At 35.3% G+C, this 20,085-nt stretch overlaps 2 protein-coding genes across 2 annotated transcripts; both read right to left on the reverse strand.

Annotated features, from left to right (window-relative positions):
- Window positions 1–432: 432 nt before the first annotated feature.
- Window positions 433–6,141, reverse strand: LOC128549539 (uncharacterized). Its single transcript, XM_053526449.1, has 2 exons — window positions 3,239–6,141; window positions 433–3,094 (listed from the first exon to the last, which is right to left on the reverse strand). Exons 1-2 carry the CDS (start codon window positions 4,337–4,339, stop codon window positions 2,915–2,917), a joined length of 1,281 nt encoding a protein of 426 aa, XP_053382424.1. The 5' UTR covers window positions 4,340–6,141; the 3' UTR covers window positions 433–2,914.
- A 246-nt stretch (window positions 6,142–6,387) lies between these two features.
- Window positions 6,388–13,523, reverse strand: LOC123540425 (uncharacterized). Its single transcript, XM_045325436.2, has 3 exons — window positions 13,387–13,523; window positions 11,210–11,401; window positions 6,388–9,868 (listed from the first exon to the last, which is right to left on the reverse strand). The coding sequence occupies exons 2-3, from the start codon at window positions 11,339–11,341 to the stop codon at window positions 9,263–9,265; spliced, it is 738 nt and encodes a 245-aa protein (XP_045181371.2). The 5' UTR covers window positions 11,342–11,401; window positions 13,387–13,523; the 3' UTR covers window positions 6,388–9,262.
- Window positions 13,524–20,085: the final 6,562 nt, after the last annotated feature.

Raw genomic sequence — 20,085 nt, forward strand, 5'->3', positions numbered from 1 at the left:
TAACCATGCATGCACTCACACGAAATTTCACATACCGGCATTTGAATAGGCACTGAAGCTAATTATTGATTTATTTTTGGCCGACTTATGGCCAACGTAACCGCATTGAGCATTTTGACCACTATTGCATATTTTGCACGTGCTGGGCATGTGCACCAATATGCACGTGTTCAAATGCCGGTATGTGAAATTTCGTGTGAATCCATGCATTATTAACAAAATAGTAGATCTAATACAATATAAACTGACCAATTAGGAAATTTTTTGAGTGTATCTTGAGTTCCAAAATTTGTCTTCAAATGATATTTTGTGCATGGGACTTGAAATTGTCTTCGAGATAGCCAGAATACTGAGATAAGTAAGTTAAAGATATAATGAGATAACTGAGTTCAATATATTGAGTTTCATGTCTTGAATAAAGACCAACAGCCGTCTCTTTCAAAAATTTAATACAACATCATTTTGTTTCATAATCAAAGTTGTCTAAACCTAGGCCTATAACTTCAGTAAGAACCTCTGACAGTTTTATAAAATGAAATCTGCTTAAATTTTCGACAGTGTGTAAAATCCACTCAAAGTCATCAGTTATACAGTTGAACCTGTCTAAGCAGCCACATGCATCAACCAGCTACTTGCCTTACTTGTTTGTTTTGTGTTTTAACTTTAACGCTGTTTTTTTTCAACATTATTTCAGTTATGTAACGGCGGGCAGTTAACCTTACTGGTGTTCCTGGATTCAGTACCAGTACAAACCTGTTCTCCGCAAGTAACTGCCAACTTCCCCACATAAACAGAGGTGGAAGATGAATGATTTCAGATACAATGTCTTTTATCAAATCGTCAAGGAGAACATACACCTTGCCCAGGGCTCGAACTCACAAACCCGAAGCCTATAGACCTGCACTCTCCCTATTTAGCAAAGCAGGCAGGCTAGCTATATGCTTTAAGCAGCCAGTCAGCTAAATTCTCAAATAGACATTTTGTTCTAATTTCTACCTGTCTTTAAGCAGCAGCCAGATTGCATTGCTACCTTGGATTACTGCTTCATACAGGTATGCCTATATTTGTTATCATTCCTAAGTCTAATGTTACTAACGCAAATCTCTGGAATAATTGTCGAAACATCTTGCTTTTTTTTTCAAAAAGACTAAATATTCTAATTTGATTTTTATGTTTTCTCTGAATGCATTCATTTTTATAAACAGTATTTACTTGCTTATTATAATGTGTAAAATTGTTCAGTTACGACTTGATTAGACTATATTGCCCAAACCTCAAATTAACACGTATCGTTTAAAGTCATTGCAAAATGATAAGGTTGGGCAATGGGGGGGAAATTTTTCTTTTTAAAAATACATTTTCCATGCACAATAAAAATATCATTGTTTTGGCCTCAAAACAACACCATAACAATTAATTTCAAATTAAATATTTTTGGAATCTAAAGTTTATTAAATTAACTATACTGGCCACATGTTATCTTTCCTGATTTTTTTTTTTTTTTTGGCAAATTCTGAGGAAAATTAGTTTGAAAACTGTCAGAGGTCCTATCATGGAATAATATATAAACATATAAATGTGAATGTATATAACAACTGAGGTAAACAGTAGTCTTAATAAATAAAGATCACAAATTCTCATCAGTTAAGTCAAAAATTCATTAAAGTTGAAAACGTTTCCAGTTAAACCCGCCTTAGTGGTCACTGATATTGCCTTAAGCAGCCAGTCAACTAACTTCCCAAGCTGACTTTTTGTTCCAATATTTCAACTTGTCTTAACCTTTAGCCTGCTGGTGGCAATTGATTCTGCCTTTGCAACCAGTGCAGACCAAGATCAGCCTGCACATTCGTGCAGTCTGATCATGGTCTGCACTATTCGCTATTCAGTCAATGAATTTTCAGTGAACACCCATCGAATAATTAGTGGCACTGCCCAAACTGAATGATGGACCAGTCCAATTTAGAAAATTAGTAGACTAAGGTTAAGGTAGTGGACCCATAAGGACACTCAGCAATTTCGGTATGTTTACATACATGCATCCCAATCAGGCATTTTGGTATCCTACAGATGTAGTTTCTGAATGAGCATATACCTTCTGGTAAAAATTGAAAAATGGCAAAATCGCACAGAGAATAATTTTCTGATAGTCATTAACAGTCCGCTACCTATAGGCAGCCTAAATGTGATGTTCCCTTAGCTTGCTGCTTAATACAGATTTGACTGTATAAATTTCATATTTCACTCAGGAAGACTTACAGACAAACATAATCATACAAAACTGAAATATTTAGATAGCACTTGTTTGTGAAAAACAATACAACCTTTAAAGGGGTAGCATAATGCCCTGACCGACACTGCTTTGTAAATTTTAATGAAATTAAAATAGTATAAAAAAACTGCTTACCACATATTGCAAACAGAAGTCAAAACATTGTGTATACCTTTTCTAGCATAACCAGACATTCTTTCCATCCAAAATATTTTACAAACAATTTTTTATGCAATTTTCCTGGGGTTTATAATTAAGTCAAATCCAGACTGACAGATTTTTAATTAATCGTTGAAAATTTTGCACAATGCTTTGACAGTCAATAGTTTTTTTCAACTCGATATTTCAAATTTCTTTTAAGTTACCTTAGTATCTGTAGGGTACGTGCACATCATATAAATCAAGTGACTAAAAAGTTATCAGAATTCAACTTTAACTGAAAAACTTTAACAATGATTTTGAGTTTGGCAATGAAACAAAGGTCATTTACAAAACAACAAATGACTGATTCTATGGTATAAGGGTATAGATATCTGTTACAATTTATTGCAATCACCAGTACTACATGCAAAACGTATGTGTTCTTGAGAACTGGATGTACAACTCACATTCATCGACTGCTAAATTTGAGAGAAATTATCCGTGCTACAGCTTGGAAAATGAACAATGTTTTTTATGTAGCTTTTGACTCATACTGATTTTTAACATTATAAAAACTTTTTGACGCATACTGACCTTGACCTTATACACAACCTTTTGACCCATATTGAGATTGCCCTTATACACAATCTTTTGACTCATACTGACCTTGACCTTAAACACAACCTTTTGACCCATACTGACCTTGACATTATACACAACCTTTTGACCAATACTGACCTTGATGTTATACACAACCTTTTGACCCATACTGACCTTGACCTTATACACAACCTTTTGACACATATTGAGATTGCCCTTATACACAACCTTTTGACTCATACTGACATTGACCTTAAACACAACCTTTTGACTCATACTGACCTTGACCTTAAACACAACCTTTTGACTCATACTGACCTTGACCTTAAACACAACCTTTTGACTCATACTGACCTTGACCTTAAACACAACCTTTTGACTCATACTGACCTTGACCTTAAACACAACCTTTTGACTCATACTGACATTGACCTTAAACACAACCTTTTGACTCATACTGACCTTGACCTTAAACACAACCTTTTGACTCATACTGACATTGACCTTAAACACAACCTTTTGACTCATACTGACATTGACCATAAACACAACCTTTTGACTCATACTGACCTTGACCTTAAACACAACCTTTTGACTCATACTGACCTTGACCTTAAACACAACCTTTTGACTCATACTGACATTGACCTTAAACACAACCTTTTGACTCATACTGACATTGACCTTAAACACAACCTTTTGACTCATACTGACCTTGACATTATACACAACCTTTTGATCAATACTGACCTTGATGTTATACACAACCTTTTGACCCATACTGAGATTGCCCTTACACACAACCTTTTGACCCATACTGACCTTGATGTTATACACAACCTTTTGACCCATACTGACCTTGACCTTATACACAACCTTTTGACACATATTGAGATTGCCCTTATACACAACCTTTTGACTCATACTGACATTGACCTTAAACACAACCTTTTGACTCATACTGACCTTGACATTATACACAACCTTTTGATCAATACTGACCTTGATGTTATACACAACCTTTTGACCCATACTGAGATTGCCCTTACACACAACCTTTTGACCCATACTGACCTTGACCTTATACACAACCTTTTGACCCATACTGAGATTGCCCTTACACACAATCTTTTGACCCATACTGACCTTGACCTTAAACAAAACCTTCTGACCCATACTGACCTTGACCGTATACACAACCTTTTGACCAGTACTGACCTTGACCTTATAAATAACCTTTTGACCAATACTGAGATTGCCCTTACACACAACCTTTTGACCCATACTGACCTTGACCTTTAACACAACATTTTGACCCATAATGCCCATGAACTTTTACATAATCTTCCAACTTTTACTGACCTTATACATAATTTCAGGCTGATCCTGACCTTATACAAACTTATTTATTTATTTATATATTTGGGTCTTATGGCACACCAAACTTATATGCAACCATTTGACTCATACTGACCTTGACCTTGAGGAAAGCAGCATTAAAACAGTGAAGCCTATTCAAAAGTTGTCATACTTTCTCAAGCTAATTCATCCCATAGATTGGTAAATGTCACATTATATTTCTCCTGATCTTGACCCCAGCATACAGTACACATAAATACTTGAAGCATATATCAAGACTTTCTTACCTTGACCTTATATAAAGGGGTCAGTTATACTGTACACTGTTGATAGTGTAAAGGATATTATGAAAACATTAATATCATGGGGACTAATTTTTTTTTATTTCATAGCTGAATCAATTCAAAAAAATTAAATCCAAGTGAAGAAATATGAGCTCCTTTTATAGTACCTTCAATCATTTAAATCCACAAAGACATATCATCATGAAACTGCAGTTTTTGGGGCAAAAACCATGAAAAATGAAATGTGTTTGCAGTACTGTGCACTACACATCACAGTGTTCTGACAAATATTTGTGCCAAGTTCTATAAAATCCAAACATGAAGCAATCAAAAGGTGTCTGAAACTGGAGTGATGTAAGAACATTCCTATGATAAAATACTGAACCTGTGATGAGCCGATGAAAGGAAAAAATTCAAGGGGAATTTGCAATATTTGAAAATACTTAAATTCATCAGAGGATTGGCAAAACAATAAACCTACTGAAAAAATGATGAAAATCAGGCTATAAACAAAAAAGCTGCAGCCATCTGAGTATTTTCCATCTAATGAAATGGAGGCCATTTTTGAAACAGCAACCATTTTGGGCAAGTGACATCATCATCCTTTCATCATACTGGCATCACCAAATACGATATTTAATGCAAAAGCATACATTTTAACACCGAAATGAAGATTCATATTATATCATGACCTTCAAAATATGCATACACGTATCTTAGTCCTTATCCATTGATTTACCATAACATCTTCATGTCAAAAGCTGCTGCCATAATGTTATTACAGTTACTCTGATTTATCAAACAAAATGGCTACCAGATGGTGTGGTTGCTTTTAGCTACATGTATGTATGTATACAGTGTAAATTTTGAAATCTTGTCTGACAGAAGAAGTTGACCCAATTCCAAAATATTTTCCTTGGCAATTCTCAACCCAAAATTAAACGAGCTCTCTCAACTGAGTAACATTTCAGAGCTGTGAACTTGGGTGAAGTTCAAGGGTTAACATGGACCTCTTGTTTATGCTACACCACTAAACACGAGTATACTCTTCCAATTCTGCGTTCTCAAGAAAAACTGTAAAAATTTTCATGTTTTTTTGTTTTTTTTTCAAGTTTTCAATTGGGAATTTTAGCTTTGAAATACTATATGCCAGTGGGACTAAAGTTTAGCCCCACACTGACACCCAATGTTTTCCCTAAATTGACTCCCAATTTCATCTCTAAACTGAGTGTTCCCCCCACAATAAATACTGCAAAAGTTACACCTAAAAACATCAGTGGTGAAATTTACGGTTAAAGATATCCAATGCCTACCTTTCATTAAAAAATTTCTATCTTAACATATTTTCTTCAAATGTAGAAAATCCTCATCAAATGTATTTAACTTAACAAAATATGAGCCACACCATGAGAAAACCAACATAGCGGCTTTGCGACCAGCATGGATCCAGACCAGCCTGCGCATCCGCGCAGTCTGGTCAGGATCTTTGCTGTTCGCTGACAGTTTCTCTAATAATAATAGGCTTTGAAAGCGAACAGCATGGATCCTGACCAGACTGCGTGGATGCGCAGGCTGGTCTGGATCCATGCTGGTCGCAAAGCCACTATGTTGGTTTTCTCATGGCGCGGCTCATATATAAATCAATACTGACATTGACCTTATACACAACCTTTCGAAGTGTATGTAGAGCTATAGTAATTAATCAAATGTCATGCAGTAACTATCAGTTGCTAGAAAAAAAACTTCCACTTCTTTTATTGGTATTACATATAGATCTCCGCTGTATTTAGCTATACAATGCATACATGTAAATGTGTACTATTTAAGCCTAATACATAGTACTGTTAATACAAATAAATATAAATATGTTAATTTTATGTTTTCTAAAAATGGTTTGTATTTTCTTAAATAAATAGCAAAAAAAAGTCTCTTGAAATACTTTAAACAATTTTCATCTTGCTGTAAAAGCAGAAATTTTCACAGGGTTTAGTTTTCTCTACATTTGAGAGGTTCCTCACCCTCGCAAACATAAATATTAACCATTAGAATAAAGCAAATCAGGAAATATATTGTCATTATGCAAACATTGCACAACATATCAAATGCAAATGGCAATATTTACAACAAGAGCTGTCACAGGAGACAGCGCGCTCGACTATTTTGATGTTGGATAGTGAAACTGGGCACATCTGAGGAAGCTGGAGCTGTCAATGGAGTGTTTAATGACTCCAGTGGTAGATGAAGATACTGCACAATGGCTTGAGTCTGTGTCAAAAATATCAAGTTATAAGAGAGATAAAGATAAAGTCTATCAAAACACTAAGTATAATTCTAATCAAAAAGGGGACATAATTCATATAATTTGGTGCAAGAGTTATGCACCTTTTGTCATAGGATGTGGGTGATTATGTGGATCGCTCACCTGAGTAATATCATTGAGTTACGTGTTTCAAATGTCAAACTGATGATAAAATATTAAGAAAGTCAGTAGGTCACATTCATGGTCAATGAAATTCAGTTTTACAATTTGTGTGCAAAACTGTGTATGTCATCAAAATTTCAAGGCTGTATCTTAAAAAGCAAAAAAGTAGGTCAGTAGGTCAAGGTCACAGTCAAGTGACATCATACCACTTGGGGTCATCAGGTAATTATAATGAAACAGTCTTGGAAATAGGATCAGATGATTTTTAAAGTATTTTTCCTATATAACTCAAATAATAACTAAGTGACCCCAGGGGCATAATTTGTATAATTTTGGTAGAGGACTAATAGACAATGCATCATACCAAATATCAAAAGCCTAGGTCGTATGGTTTCAGACAAGAAGATTTTTAAAGCTTTTTCCTATATAAGTCTATGTAAAACTTGGGACCCCCGGGGCGGGGCCATATTTGATCCAAGGGGGATAATTTGAATAATCTTGGTAAAGGACCACTAGATGATGCTACATACCAAATATCAAAGCCCTAGGCCATGTGGTTTTGTACAAGAAGATTTATATAAGTCTATAAGAAGATTTTCAAAGTTTTCCCTATATAAATCTATATAAACCATGTGATCCCCGGGGCAGGGCCATATTTGACCCTAGGGGGATAATTTGAACAATCTTGGTAGAGGACCACTAGATGATGCTACATACCAAATATCAAAGCCCTAGGCCATGTGGTTTTGTACAAGAAGATTTATATAAGTCTATATAAACCATGTGACCCCCGGGGTGGGGCCATATTTGATCCTAGGGGATAATTTGAACAATTTTGGTAGAGGACCACTAGATGATGCTACACACCAGATATCAGAGCCCTAGCGCCCTGTGGTTTTGGACAAGAAAATTTTTAAAGTTTTTCCTTTCAGTTACCATGGCAACCAGAGTTCTGCATGGAATTCAATTCTTTGAATAATTTTGCAAGGGGGCCACCCAAGGCTAATTCCTGTGAAGTTTTGTGTAATTCTGCCCAGTGGTTTTCAAGAAGAAGATTTTTTTAGAAATTGTTGACTGACGACGGACGATGGACGACGGACTATGCACGATGGACGACGGACATCAAGCGGTCACAACAGCTCACCTTGTCACTTCGTGACAGGTGAGCTAAAAAAGGGGAGATAATTCATGAAATATTGGAGCAAGAGTCATGGCTCTTGTGTCATATGATGTGGGTGATGATGCTGAACAACTATTTTAAGTTTAAATCAAATCCATTTAGAAATAACTGAGATAAAGTGAAAGTGCATCAAAACTTTAACCTGAAATTCTGAGTAAAAGTGGGGGATAATTCATTAAATATTGGTACCAGAGTTACCGGTATGTACCTTGTGTCATATGATGTGGGAGATGATGTGGAACAATTACTTTTAGTTTGAATCAAATCCATTTCGTAATAATTAAGATACAGTGAAAGTGCATCAAAACTTTAACATGAAATTCTAAGTAAAAAGAGGGGATAATTCATGAAATATTGGTGTGAGAGTTATGGCCCTTGTGCCATATGATGTGGGTGATAATAAGGAATAACTATTTTAAGTTTGAAACAAATCCATCAAGTACATGTAATTACAGAGGTACGGAGAAAAAAAGAGAAAGTGTAAAAAAAAACTTTAACCAAGGTGGGGACGCGGAAGGATGCAGATGCCGATGCCAGGTTGAGTAGGTTAGCTCTCCACATACTTCATATAGTCGTGCTGAAAATCGGACATGTTCCAAGTTTTCCATAACTACTTAAGGATATCATAATTTGATGATGAAGAGAATTACATAAATATTTAATTTAGAAATCATATAATTACTTTTGTATGTCATGTACATGTATGTAATGTATTTAATTAAACCAGTTAACGCTTCACAATGTGTAAGTTTTATGGACACAGACTTATTAAAAAGCCGATTTAAGCAGGCTAACTCTACTTAACAATCTCATGAGTAATAAACCTCACGAAAAATATTTCAAGTATGCTAAATTATGACCTTGCGAAAATATGTGCTTTTACAGTAACAAGATAAGCAATTAACTTGAATGAGAATACTGACATGTAATATCTCATACTCACAGGACATACTGTAGGATAAATTAAAGAAAAAAAAGCTATAACTTAACACATTAAACCACAGCTGTTAAGTATCAGAAAAATTTAGATTTTTAAGACCAGATGCTACATTGTCAATATCTTGTCTATCGCGATTCTCAGAGATAAAGAACGCCGAAAAATCAATATTATCCAATGACCTTGACCTTGTTAGAGATTCTGGATTCAACGGTTTAACTGGAGAGGAAGAATTTGACTTAGATTCCGGAATGTCATCTGAACGTGACAATAAGCTATCTTGGAAAGATTGAGTCAGTCTCCAGGGAACTTCATATGGTTGTTTAGCCCGTTTCCGAGCCAGTAGTCTCCTATTACGCGCTGATATGTCTTCACGTTTAAATTTCAGCCTCATTTTCCTCCTTTGTTCGGCAGCTGAATCCATATTCTCTTGCTGCGTTCTGTAATCTTTTGAATAATCGACAAACACTTCATCAGTTGAAGACTGCGGCAACTGTCTAATACTGGATTTCATATCCTCCGGATTTGGAGTATCAGTAAATCCGGTTATATATTTAGTGTCTAAGTGAACTATTTGATAGCTTGAAGAGGCTGAGCTGGCTGGTAGACTGTGAGATTTGGGATACATTTGACGTTTTGTTATCAATGCACTTTCACTTCTTGTTCTCATTCTTTCCTGCAAAACAAGATGCAATCATAATTTTTTCCATAAATACTTGTATAGCTGAAGATCAAAAATGCAAAATAGTAGTAAAGTTTGTACATGGCTGAAAATTAACATTCAAAATCCCTCATTCTCCAAGGTTAAAACCAACTTAAAGTGGATCTCCATTTCTTTACTCTTGGGTATGTCACTGACCCTCCAAGGATTTTTTTGGAATCGAGTTTAACATAACACTGACACAATTATAGGTCATGTGACAACTTTCTGGCTTTTGTTGGTACAGGAAGATTAAAGGTGCCCCTGCGTGCATTATTTCACCACAGGCAGGCACTGATGGCTCAATTACATGAAGGATTCAAAGACCAAAAAGAGGCAAGTTATTAAAAAACTCAGCTACCTTAACCACTCTGCCACGGAGACTCCTCCCCCACTCCCCCCCCACACCCCAAAGATTAATGATCTGGACATACTGACTGAAAATTCTAGCACAAGCTGCAAATTTAGTGTACTAACAGTGTAAGTACTGTTTTAGAGCATAATGTCTGGAAATTTAACAAGAGCTCTTTGAAGACAACAATGCTTGACTACTCAAAAACTGAAAGTACAGATGTGCCTGTTAATTAAAGTGCAAGGAAAGCCTGATAATAAGTTAATTTTATATGAAAGCCATGTTAGTGTTTATGACATCATTTACACACTGCTGAATTCTTTATTTAGCAAATAACCTTTTAAAGTGACTAATTTCATATATGTTTCTTGAGTGTAAGATGTAAAACATGTCAATCCCTTTCATTATAGCTTGAACAAGTAGAAAAATTATTTTACAAAAATAAGTAAATTCAATTCAAATATGTATGAAGAATTTTAAAAAATCTGTCATTTTGGGTTTTTTGTTGCCATAGAAACAAAATGGCTGTCATTTTAATTAAATATTTAATGCTGATAACTTTCTCATTTTTAAGCCAATTTTGAAAATTCTTCCACTTCTTTAAATGAAATAAGAAATCCTAGCAGACGGAATTAGCATAAGGAACAACATTGCCTTTCCCTTTAATTTCTTCTTCAAGTGCCCATCAAAACTGAAAATCCCACACTGACTTAAGAGATCAACAGGCATTTTGCTCATTCCAAAAAGTTCTCATAAAACTCTACAAGTCAACTGAGTAAAGGTAAAATACAGTTACAAAACCTACGCACTACAAGTCGGATCATCACAGTAAACAAGCGAAATCAGGTGAAAGTTTGACTGACACTGACCCAAGCACCTTCACCATATTACTGGAGTGCATGAATACTGGTACATGAACAATATCAAGTCAACCAAAGTTTCACCCTTCGAAAGGGCTTATATACCTGCATGTACTGTTTTCGGCTCTCTGTTACACTGCTCAGCATTCCCAGTTCATCAAGCGCTGCATCTATATCCATCCTTGCTGAAGGCGTCACCCCACAACAGTAACACCCACTGTGAATATTTTTTGACATCTTGCCTCATACATAGCACTTATTCTCTCCTGATTTAACTTTTAAGTCATAACTGCATTTCTGAAAATAGAAAACTTATGACATTAATAAATACACACTATATTGATATACCTATATGCATGCATTGCACACTTAAGCTTTTTTCCCTCAGCTGTCTGGGTTTCTGCTGGATCCCTACAGCTGTAGATATCTAAAAAACCAAAACAGGCAAATTAAGATGATTACTAGAGATGCTTTTGAGAAAAGCACATGTCTCCCACAACTGTCTAATCATCTGAATAGTAGTATATGAGTCAACCAAAACCTCAACTGCCTTATCAGACTTTGAGTGCTTTGATTATCAAAAACAAGTTTCAAGGGCCATAATTCTAAAGTGCCTAAGCCGATTTGGCTAGTTATCGTTCTTGGCCTAGGACTTGTTGGCAAGTTTCAACTACATTATGTTGAGGAAAGATAAATGTTGGAAGAAAGAACAGAGTATTATACCTGTACGGTATTAAATTAACAAAGTTGGACCGTTACTGATTATAACAGCGTGAAAACTACTTTGCCAATTTAAAATGTTATTTGTTTTAAACATGTACCAGTGTTTAAATTACTAATTGACATTTTACTATCACTAGCCATTACTTATCATAATACTAGTAATGTAACTGATACAGCTTTAACTATTTCCTCCAAATTTAAGATTGTTCGCTGTATTTCGGTTTGCTCTGATGCCTACAATGATTTCCACTTTTAGCGACACAGTAAGCGCAGATAAATGCAAGGGCAATGGCTTGCTGAAATGGTAAAATCAATTAAGATAGTAACATGCATGATACCAAAAGAAACAATGTGATTACCAAAAGAAACAATGTGAATTTCGGTAGCTTTATGCATGGTTCCCTAGCCTACACAGACTTTGGCTAGAGAACCAATTACAAACGAATAGGAGAGATCGCCCTGACATCAGGCATTAAGACCTGTTTATCTAGTGGTTGGTTAAACAATTGTTTTTACATTGTTTATGTATGGGATCGGAATTTTTAATTCTTAATAACTTTTTTATTTATGGATTTTAAAAATTCAAAAAGTTTTGAAATGCTTATGAGTTTCATATTTTCTTATGCAATTATCTTTTTAAAATGAATTACCATTTTAAATGACATAAGATTTTTATAGTGGCGCACAGATGTTCAAAACTTTTAGAAAAACACTGTAAGTTAAGCGTTCATAATTAATCCATTTTACTTTGAAATAATAATTAAAAGTTATTATTAAATTGCTTGTTTTATATTATAACCTTTCCAATGATCAAAAAAACTTTGATATATCTGTGTTTTAAGGAAGTTTAAGCAGTTAGAAAAACATCCCCGTTTACAAAAAAACATGGACGCTAGGCGTCTGCCCACCCGATCTCCGTCTTATCAGTGCTAAAAATAGAAAATACAATGGATTTGTATACAAACACGATCTTTCCTATAAGTTCGCCGTCTAGGGAAGCGGTTCTGGTTCTATAGCAACTGCTAGTAACTTTGTTAAATGGCTCAGCTTGTTTTAACAGGCTAAAATATAAAATATTCTGAATGACATTTTGCAGGGGCGGAGAAGAGACTGACCGGGAAGGGGCTGACTTCCAGGGTCTATAACCGAATATAATTGTGTAGCAGTTCTCGTATCGGGTGGCCTCGGAACGATGGTAGCTCAATTAGTTGAGCACTGGCACTGTTAGTAGCCCCTATTCTGTCTAAACAGCTGATCACATGTACTGACATGCTGCTGTTTGACTGAGGTCCGATAGGTGTAGCCGAATTCAAGGCTCTCTGTATAGATCTATGGCACTGTAAGCTGAAGGTCCAAGGTTCGAGTCCCGGTCTTTCCCAAGACTGTTACAATTTCTTTAAGTTGGATATAGGCTTCATTTAGTCCACATAGGACGTTTTGGTACAGATGAGAACTTTTGACGGGATGTCAAGTTAGCAACTAAAATATCAGGTCATAAAACAGCCCCTCTTGATCCGCACGAAATTAGACTGTCTACTGTAACACTTGAAATTATTTACTTTGGTTCAAAAGGGAATGTCGAATCGTCCTATGACAGTATAAAGCTGCTTCAATCAAAAGTCATAAAGTGTTTTCCATTTATGTTTGTTTTGTTGCCACTTTTACCGGGAATTGGGAATTTGTAAACATAATGCGGTTTTTCGTGAGAATAATAACAACGTGATGGTTACAAGTATAACTCGCACCAGACTCTTCCACGCGTTAAATACTACATATTATCTGTATTCGATAAGACAGATCAGTGAAACAGACTAAACTCGCACGTAACCGAATTCGTTGATCAGTGAGATCTTCTAGGAACCCCGTATTTCACGCTTGAGAACAGACGTCTAGACTCTAAGCATGTCATGTTCTATAATATATACCATGGCCTTGTAGCCATCTCCCTCCCCAATTACTTACAGGCCCCTACCAGGTTTACTAGGCACATGCATCCCTTAAGTCTTCGTCAGGTCCGAGTCAATTCAGATTACTTGAAATATTTCTTTTTCCCCCACACTGCAGTCTTGTGGAATGGGTTACCACCAAATATTGCAGCCATGCCTGACATTCATATATAGCAAGTTTTTGAATTTTCCTACAGCAACTACTATTTTTGTGACCAGTAACAAACCTTCATTATTCTAGTAACAGAAAGTCACAAAAACTGCATCTATATGAAATTTATAGATTTTTGACAGAACATGTGATTTTATTTTCTTAGTAACATATATAGGTAACAAAAGGTAACATCCCTATATAACTCTAGTAACAAAAAAGTCACATACTGTCACATAACGAAATTTATTGATTTTTTGATTGACAGAACATGTGATTTTATTTTCTTAGTAACATAGGTAACAAAAGGTGACATCCCTATATAACTCTAGTAACAAAAAAAGTCACATACTGTCACATAACGAAACTTATTGATTTTTGACAAAACCTCTGGTTCTATTTTCTTAGTACCGGTAACATCCCTATATAACTCTAGTAACAAAAAAGTCACACACAGTCACATAACGAAATTTATTGATTTTTGACAAAACCTCTGGTTCTATTTTCTTAGTAACATAGGTAACAAAAGGTAACATCACTATATAACTCTAGTAACAAAAAAGTCACACACTGTCACATAACGAAATTTATTGATTTTTGACAAAACCTCTGATTCTATTTTCTTAGTAACATAGGTAACAAACGGTAACATCCCTAAATAACTCTAGTAACAAAAAAGTCACACTCAGTCACATAACGAAATTTATTGATTTTTGACAAAACCTCTGGTTCATTCTTCTTAATCTTACTATAGATGTGTTAGATTGATTCCACCATTCCAAGCATTGCATTTTATCATTATCACTGATTATATTACAAATAAATAAGAATGATGCCACACGCTCTCTTTGAATGTTATGTAGAATAATATTTAAAAAAAAAAAAGAGTGCCAGAATGTCACAATATACACCTTAATACTGAAAGTAACATTTATGTTATACCACTGAAAAGGGTCTTGGCTTTTCCCTACAGTCAATTATAAAAAAGTTGCAGTATAAGTGACATTGAGTCCTTCAAACAGGCAGTGGCCCAGCTCAGTTACTAAGTAAACTGCAATTGTTTTTATCCTTTTACTCTATCCTTTTTAACATTTTAACAACATCCATCACTTTCACATTCTTACTATTGCTGAAAGAACTGTCTTTCAGTTTTTATTCTTTTATTCTGTACTAATCACCGACACGCACCCTGCCCATAATACTCGCGAAATGTGTGAGGCAGTATAAAGAGATAGATAGATAGATTTCGAAGCTCTCTTTTTATTCAGTCGCTATCATGTTTTTTAGTTTAGTCATATTTTTTTTGTTCTTTAAGGTATATTTTAAAAATGACAAATATAAAAGAAAAAAAGATGCCCAAGTCTGGAGCCACGGCAATTAAAAGTTTCTCTCTGTCTTTACCAATACACCATGGAGAAATATGTACATAAATAACAATTGTTAGATATAGATATGGGCCGTTACATGAGAAACTTTGTTTAAGTCACCAAAAACTCAAAATTGAGATAACAAAATATATCGATACATGAAGAACATTCTTTAACGTACGTTTCAAATACTCTTCACTATTTCAAGAGTTATGTACAATGATTTAACGCAGGTGGCAGTAGCGTACCTAGGATACAGTGTGGGTCCATGAGCCATATACACTTAAATATATTACAATTATTATGTTTTCTAAGAAAAAAAATGGCAAAAATTCATTTTGATTTTTTTTGCCCCTGTGACAATGAGCCTACTTAAAGTAAGCCGTTACCGAAGGCATTTTTAGACGTATAACGTTAAGAACGTCATGAAAGCAAATACGTATACGACGTTGTCGTGTATATAGCGTGTAGTTTTCAAGTAAATAATGCACCAAATTTTGTGTATCACTTACTGAACTTAATACATTTGAATATTAAGGAATAGTTTAAAATGATTCTACTGAAAAATAACATAACCGTATACATTTTTTGTTTGTTTCATCGCGTGCATTTTATCTATATACACCTCTCTCTATATATTTTCATGATACATTTGTGCTTTGGAATTTCTGTTGCCACGACAACACAAATATTACATTTCTTTGGTAAAATGTGATAGAATTTGAGTTGTCTAGATAACTGTATTTCGATATTTCTGCATGTACGTAAACGATGGTTTTCCAGTATTTTAAACGACTGATTATGCAATAACTATATTACAGGTTTTCTTATGGAACAACCCATATAGATTTATAATTAAGGTAGTTCACCGATCGCACCGATGTAGTTGTACCGATCGCACATATGGCCTACAGAATTTGGAAAATGCTGATATTTGAAATAATAACACATATTGTTCGCTACCAGAATGTTTGTATTCTGTAACTTAGCTTTTTTGAAACAGATTTATTATTTCGTTCAAAACATATCACTGAATATTGCTGAAATCTCAGATATTTTAGAAAATACCAATAGTTGTCATATTCAAGGACCACAAAAATATTTTGACCATAGGTCCAGCTTCTTTTATAGAATTTATTGTCATTTTTGGTTGTGGTCGACAGATGTGCCCATATTGAAACCGTCAGATTTGTTTAAAAATTAAGCCATATTGGGGTAAAAGTGAACAGCCTCCTTTGATACCTTTCCAAAAGCTGTTTCTTTCATGTATCTGCTTGTCGGAAAATAGCTGTTAGTTTAGTTTTTAGTTTATACAGAATTTATTTTAGGTCGATTGTGAAGGAAGTTCTACAACTTATATTAATCACTCTCGACACGGTGAAAAATCATCCCACCGAAACACGAAGACAATATGTGCATCTTTTCTTGATAGTGTATCTTCCTAAGAAAGTCATTCTCGCACACCAGAGGTCAACCATGGTTCCCTGGTCCATCTCGGGATTTTGACGGGTGAAATTAACAAATTACTGCTAAAGGGGTTGGTTTTAAATGGTCCAATAATTGCATTTTCATTCATTTCTTTCACTAAGTACTTGTCAATATGTGAAGAAAATTCTTCCGCACCCTTATAATTTTTATATTGCCATAGAGGTTTGGGCGAAATTGTCTCTTTACCTTCTTCTTCAGTTTTCACGACTTGTTCTATGCCCTCATGCATTTTCCTATAATCCTTTCTCTCCTTTCGCCTCTGTTCCCTCTCGGCCATTTTAACAGAAAACCTTACTGACCTGTCCATAAATCTTATTCTACACAAATATCATGGAAACACAACGTTCCACCACTTTCAAAATTATCTTGAATTCAAAGTTTGTACACTGTCACAATTCTCCTAACAGAAATATAAGTTTCCAATTTCCTAGCCTGACTTGCCTACAGGCAATTTTTTCTATATTATTAACTCCAAACTATCTACATTTTGTGTAAATGTTCTTTCAATAACTGTATAATCAAACTGAAAAATATTCCGGGTCCTGTTATTTCCCGCTCAAACTACTACAAAAAGTTTAATTGAAAAACGTGTGATTGTGTCAAATTCACTTACAACAGTGACAAATACTATAAAAACCAAACAGAGGCCGGGCCTCAACAAAACAACTTAGTTGGACCAATCAGTATGAATATACATGTAACAGACTACTGCCACCAATGAAAAAGGATTTTACAAAGAAGGAAAAATACCCAAATGTTCCGAATTACCCACAATATTAGTAAGGCAATTATATGCTCGATAATTAAATATTTTAATTTATTAAAATAAACCTATTAATCACTCTCGACACCTCATTCCTGATGGAATCCATCGCCACGAGGGTATGAGAGAAGAGGCCAGTTTCCCTTTTAGTGCTGAACTAGTACCATTTTTCACGTCTTTGGTATGACGCGGCCGGGGATCGAACCCACGACCTCCCGCACTCGAAGCGGACGCTCTACCACTAGGCTAGCTGTTAGCGATATGTTGTATGTTGTTGAAATACTCGTTGTAAAGTTTGTAACCTTTTTTATTAAAAGATTTTTAAAACTTCGGGACGAAAGTACAAATTTAGCAATATTTTATCTTTAGTGAAGTATATATGTTTTAATTCTGAAAGTTCTGTAATTTTGTTTAATAATATTGTTGATTATAATGTAGTTGCAAAAAGGACGTATGTCCTTGATTACAAACAGCTTTATAGGGATGAACTAATAAAGATATTTTATTTCTGTAAATTCTTGTTATTTTACACATGTACTCTATTTATTGACTTCAAAAATGTAGTAATATATATTTAACCATATTTGAACATTTGTATGGACAATTTGAATAATATCTGATATTTTGCAAATGATCATTCCGAAGTTTTATATAGAACATAAGATTGTCAGTACACTTAATAATGCAATATGTTGTCACAATTAAAGTCAAGATCTAAATTTAACCTGTTTTCCCTGTCTTTCTTCTTCTTTTTGTTCTTCTTTTTCTTAATATTATGTACATACTGCATTGTATAGTCGCCGCTTCGTCTGTCCGTGTGTCTGTCCGTCCAGAATTTCTTGTCCGGAGTATTTCTCAGCAACCTCTGGTTGTAATTTAGCGAAATTTCATATCATCCTCGTCAACCAGAGGTTCGTCAAAATCCCGAGATGGACCAGGGAACCATGGTTGACCTCTGGTGTGCGAGAATGACTTTCTTAGGAAGATACACTATCAAGAAAAGATGCACATATTGTCTTCGTGTTTCGGTGGGATGATTTTTCACCGAGTTATTGCCATTTTAAGTACTCAACATAGTATATACTATATAGTATCATTTTTGTTCAGAATATTCCTCAACAACCACCGGCTGGAATTCATTTTAACTTGGGACCATGCGCCGCTTTTCATGGAATCACACTGTAGTATATAATTTAAAGTTCCATGTGCACCGCCATGTATGAACACGTACAACTGCAGATGTCTCTAAATTGTTTTAGGTACTTGTAACATGTGTAAATAGTTCTGCTTAACCCAGGTCTGAGATCTTGGACGGTGGCATGCGTTCCCAGTACCATCCATGAACAGGCTCGATAAAACTGAGCCCGCAACATTTTTATTTTTGTCGTGTTGAGCGACCTGTGGAGTTTCCACTTTTTCTATTTGTAAGAACCTTCCCTCTCATGAGGAGATGTGTCATCTTCAAGTTCTGTTCTGTTCAGGTCCTGGGTTCGATTCCCGGCTAGGGCTGAAGTATTTTCAGTCTGTTACATTTGGCGCCCAACGTAAATAAATCACGAGTAGATATGAATGGACACACTGGAACGTCACACAGAGGTTCAAACTCCTGGAATTCGAGGACGAATTCTAAAATGGAGTGGAGTGTATGTAGTAGGATGGATTTTTTTCAATTAGTTATTGACTTTTGATTATTTCTATTATTATTTCTAGTATGCCATCCTTGTTCAGAGTATTCCTCAGCAACCCTTGGTTGGACGATATTTATTTAGCAAAACTTCACAGGAGCTTCACTCACCAGAGGAGATACCTATATATGTCTTGTGCACGCTTCGTAGCAACTATTTGCTGGAGTGCTATGACATTTTTGATCTATCTATTTATCTTTCTATCTGTCTAGCTAGCTAGCTAGCTGACAGGTTCGTGCGAGTCAAGCCATAAGGCCTAAGAAAGGTCGGAATGATTTTTTTTGGATTTTTTTTTATTAGGTGAAAAATTATTTGGAAAAAAATGGCTGAAACAGAGATGAAGAGCAAGGTTATGGTGCAGTATATTCAATGTTGCAAACAGCGCCATGGAACTGCTAAGCGGTTGATAGGAAGGGAATGTCAGGTGGAAGATTATTCGATAGGAATATAGTCCTGGTGAAAAGGGAGTATTTGCAGTAAAGGTAAGTTTTATTTATCGTCGTTTGGTGAAACAATTAACAAGTTCTAAAGAGCTTTTCTACGACACTATATATAGAACAGTTAAAACCAAATATACCTCACCCCAGCAATATGCTGGTACCCATTTACAGCTGGGTCGACTGAGGCAATCGTGATAAAGTGTTTTGCCCAATGACACACCGCAATGGGAGTAGCCAGGATTCGAACCAGGGTCTTCACCTCCGTAGGAAAGCGTCTTAACCCTCCCGCCGACCAATGCGTCCAGTAGTCGCTGGTTATAGAGATCAACCCGTAACTTGTGAGTTAATCAATTAAAGGTGCTTATTCGAGATCTAATTCAACTATGCTATCTTATTTAGGTAGTTTCCAAGAGGTTTG

This window comes from Mercenaria mercenaria, chromosome 16 (genome assembly GCF_021730395.1).
Source record: "Mercenaria mercenaria strain notata chromosome 16, MADL_Memer_1, whole genome shotgun sequence".
Taxonomy (NCBI): Eukaryota; Metazoa; Mollusca; class Bivalvia; order Venerida; family Veneridae; genus Mercenaria; species Mercenaria mercenaria.

Bases quoted from the DNA above. Each gene is read 5' to 3' on its own strand.
- LOC128549539 (XM_053526449.1), bottom strand. From the start codon at position 4,339: ATGGGCATTATGGGTCAAAATGTTGTGTTAAAGGTCAAGGTCAGTATG. The intron at 3,095-3,238 runs GTTGTGTATAAG...ATGGGTCAAAAG, and splicing joins ATGTCAGTATGAGTCAAAAG to GTTGTGTTTAAGGTCAAGGT.
- LOC123540425 (XM_045325436.2), bottom strand. From the start codon at position 11,341: ATGTCAAAAAATATTCACAGTGGGTGTTACTGTTGTGGGGTGACGCCT. The intron at 9,869-11,209 runs GTATATAAGCCC...CTTGTTTTGCAG, and splicing joins GCCGAAAACAGTACATGCAG to GAAAGAATGAGAACAAGAAG.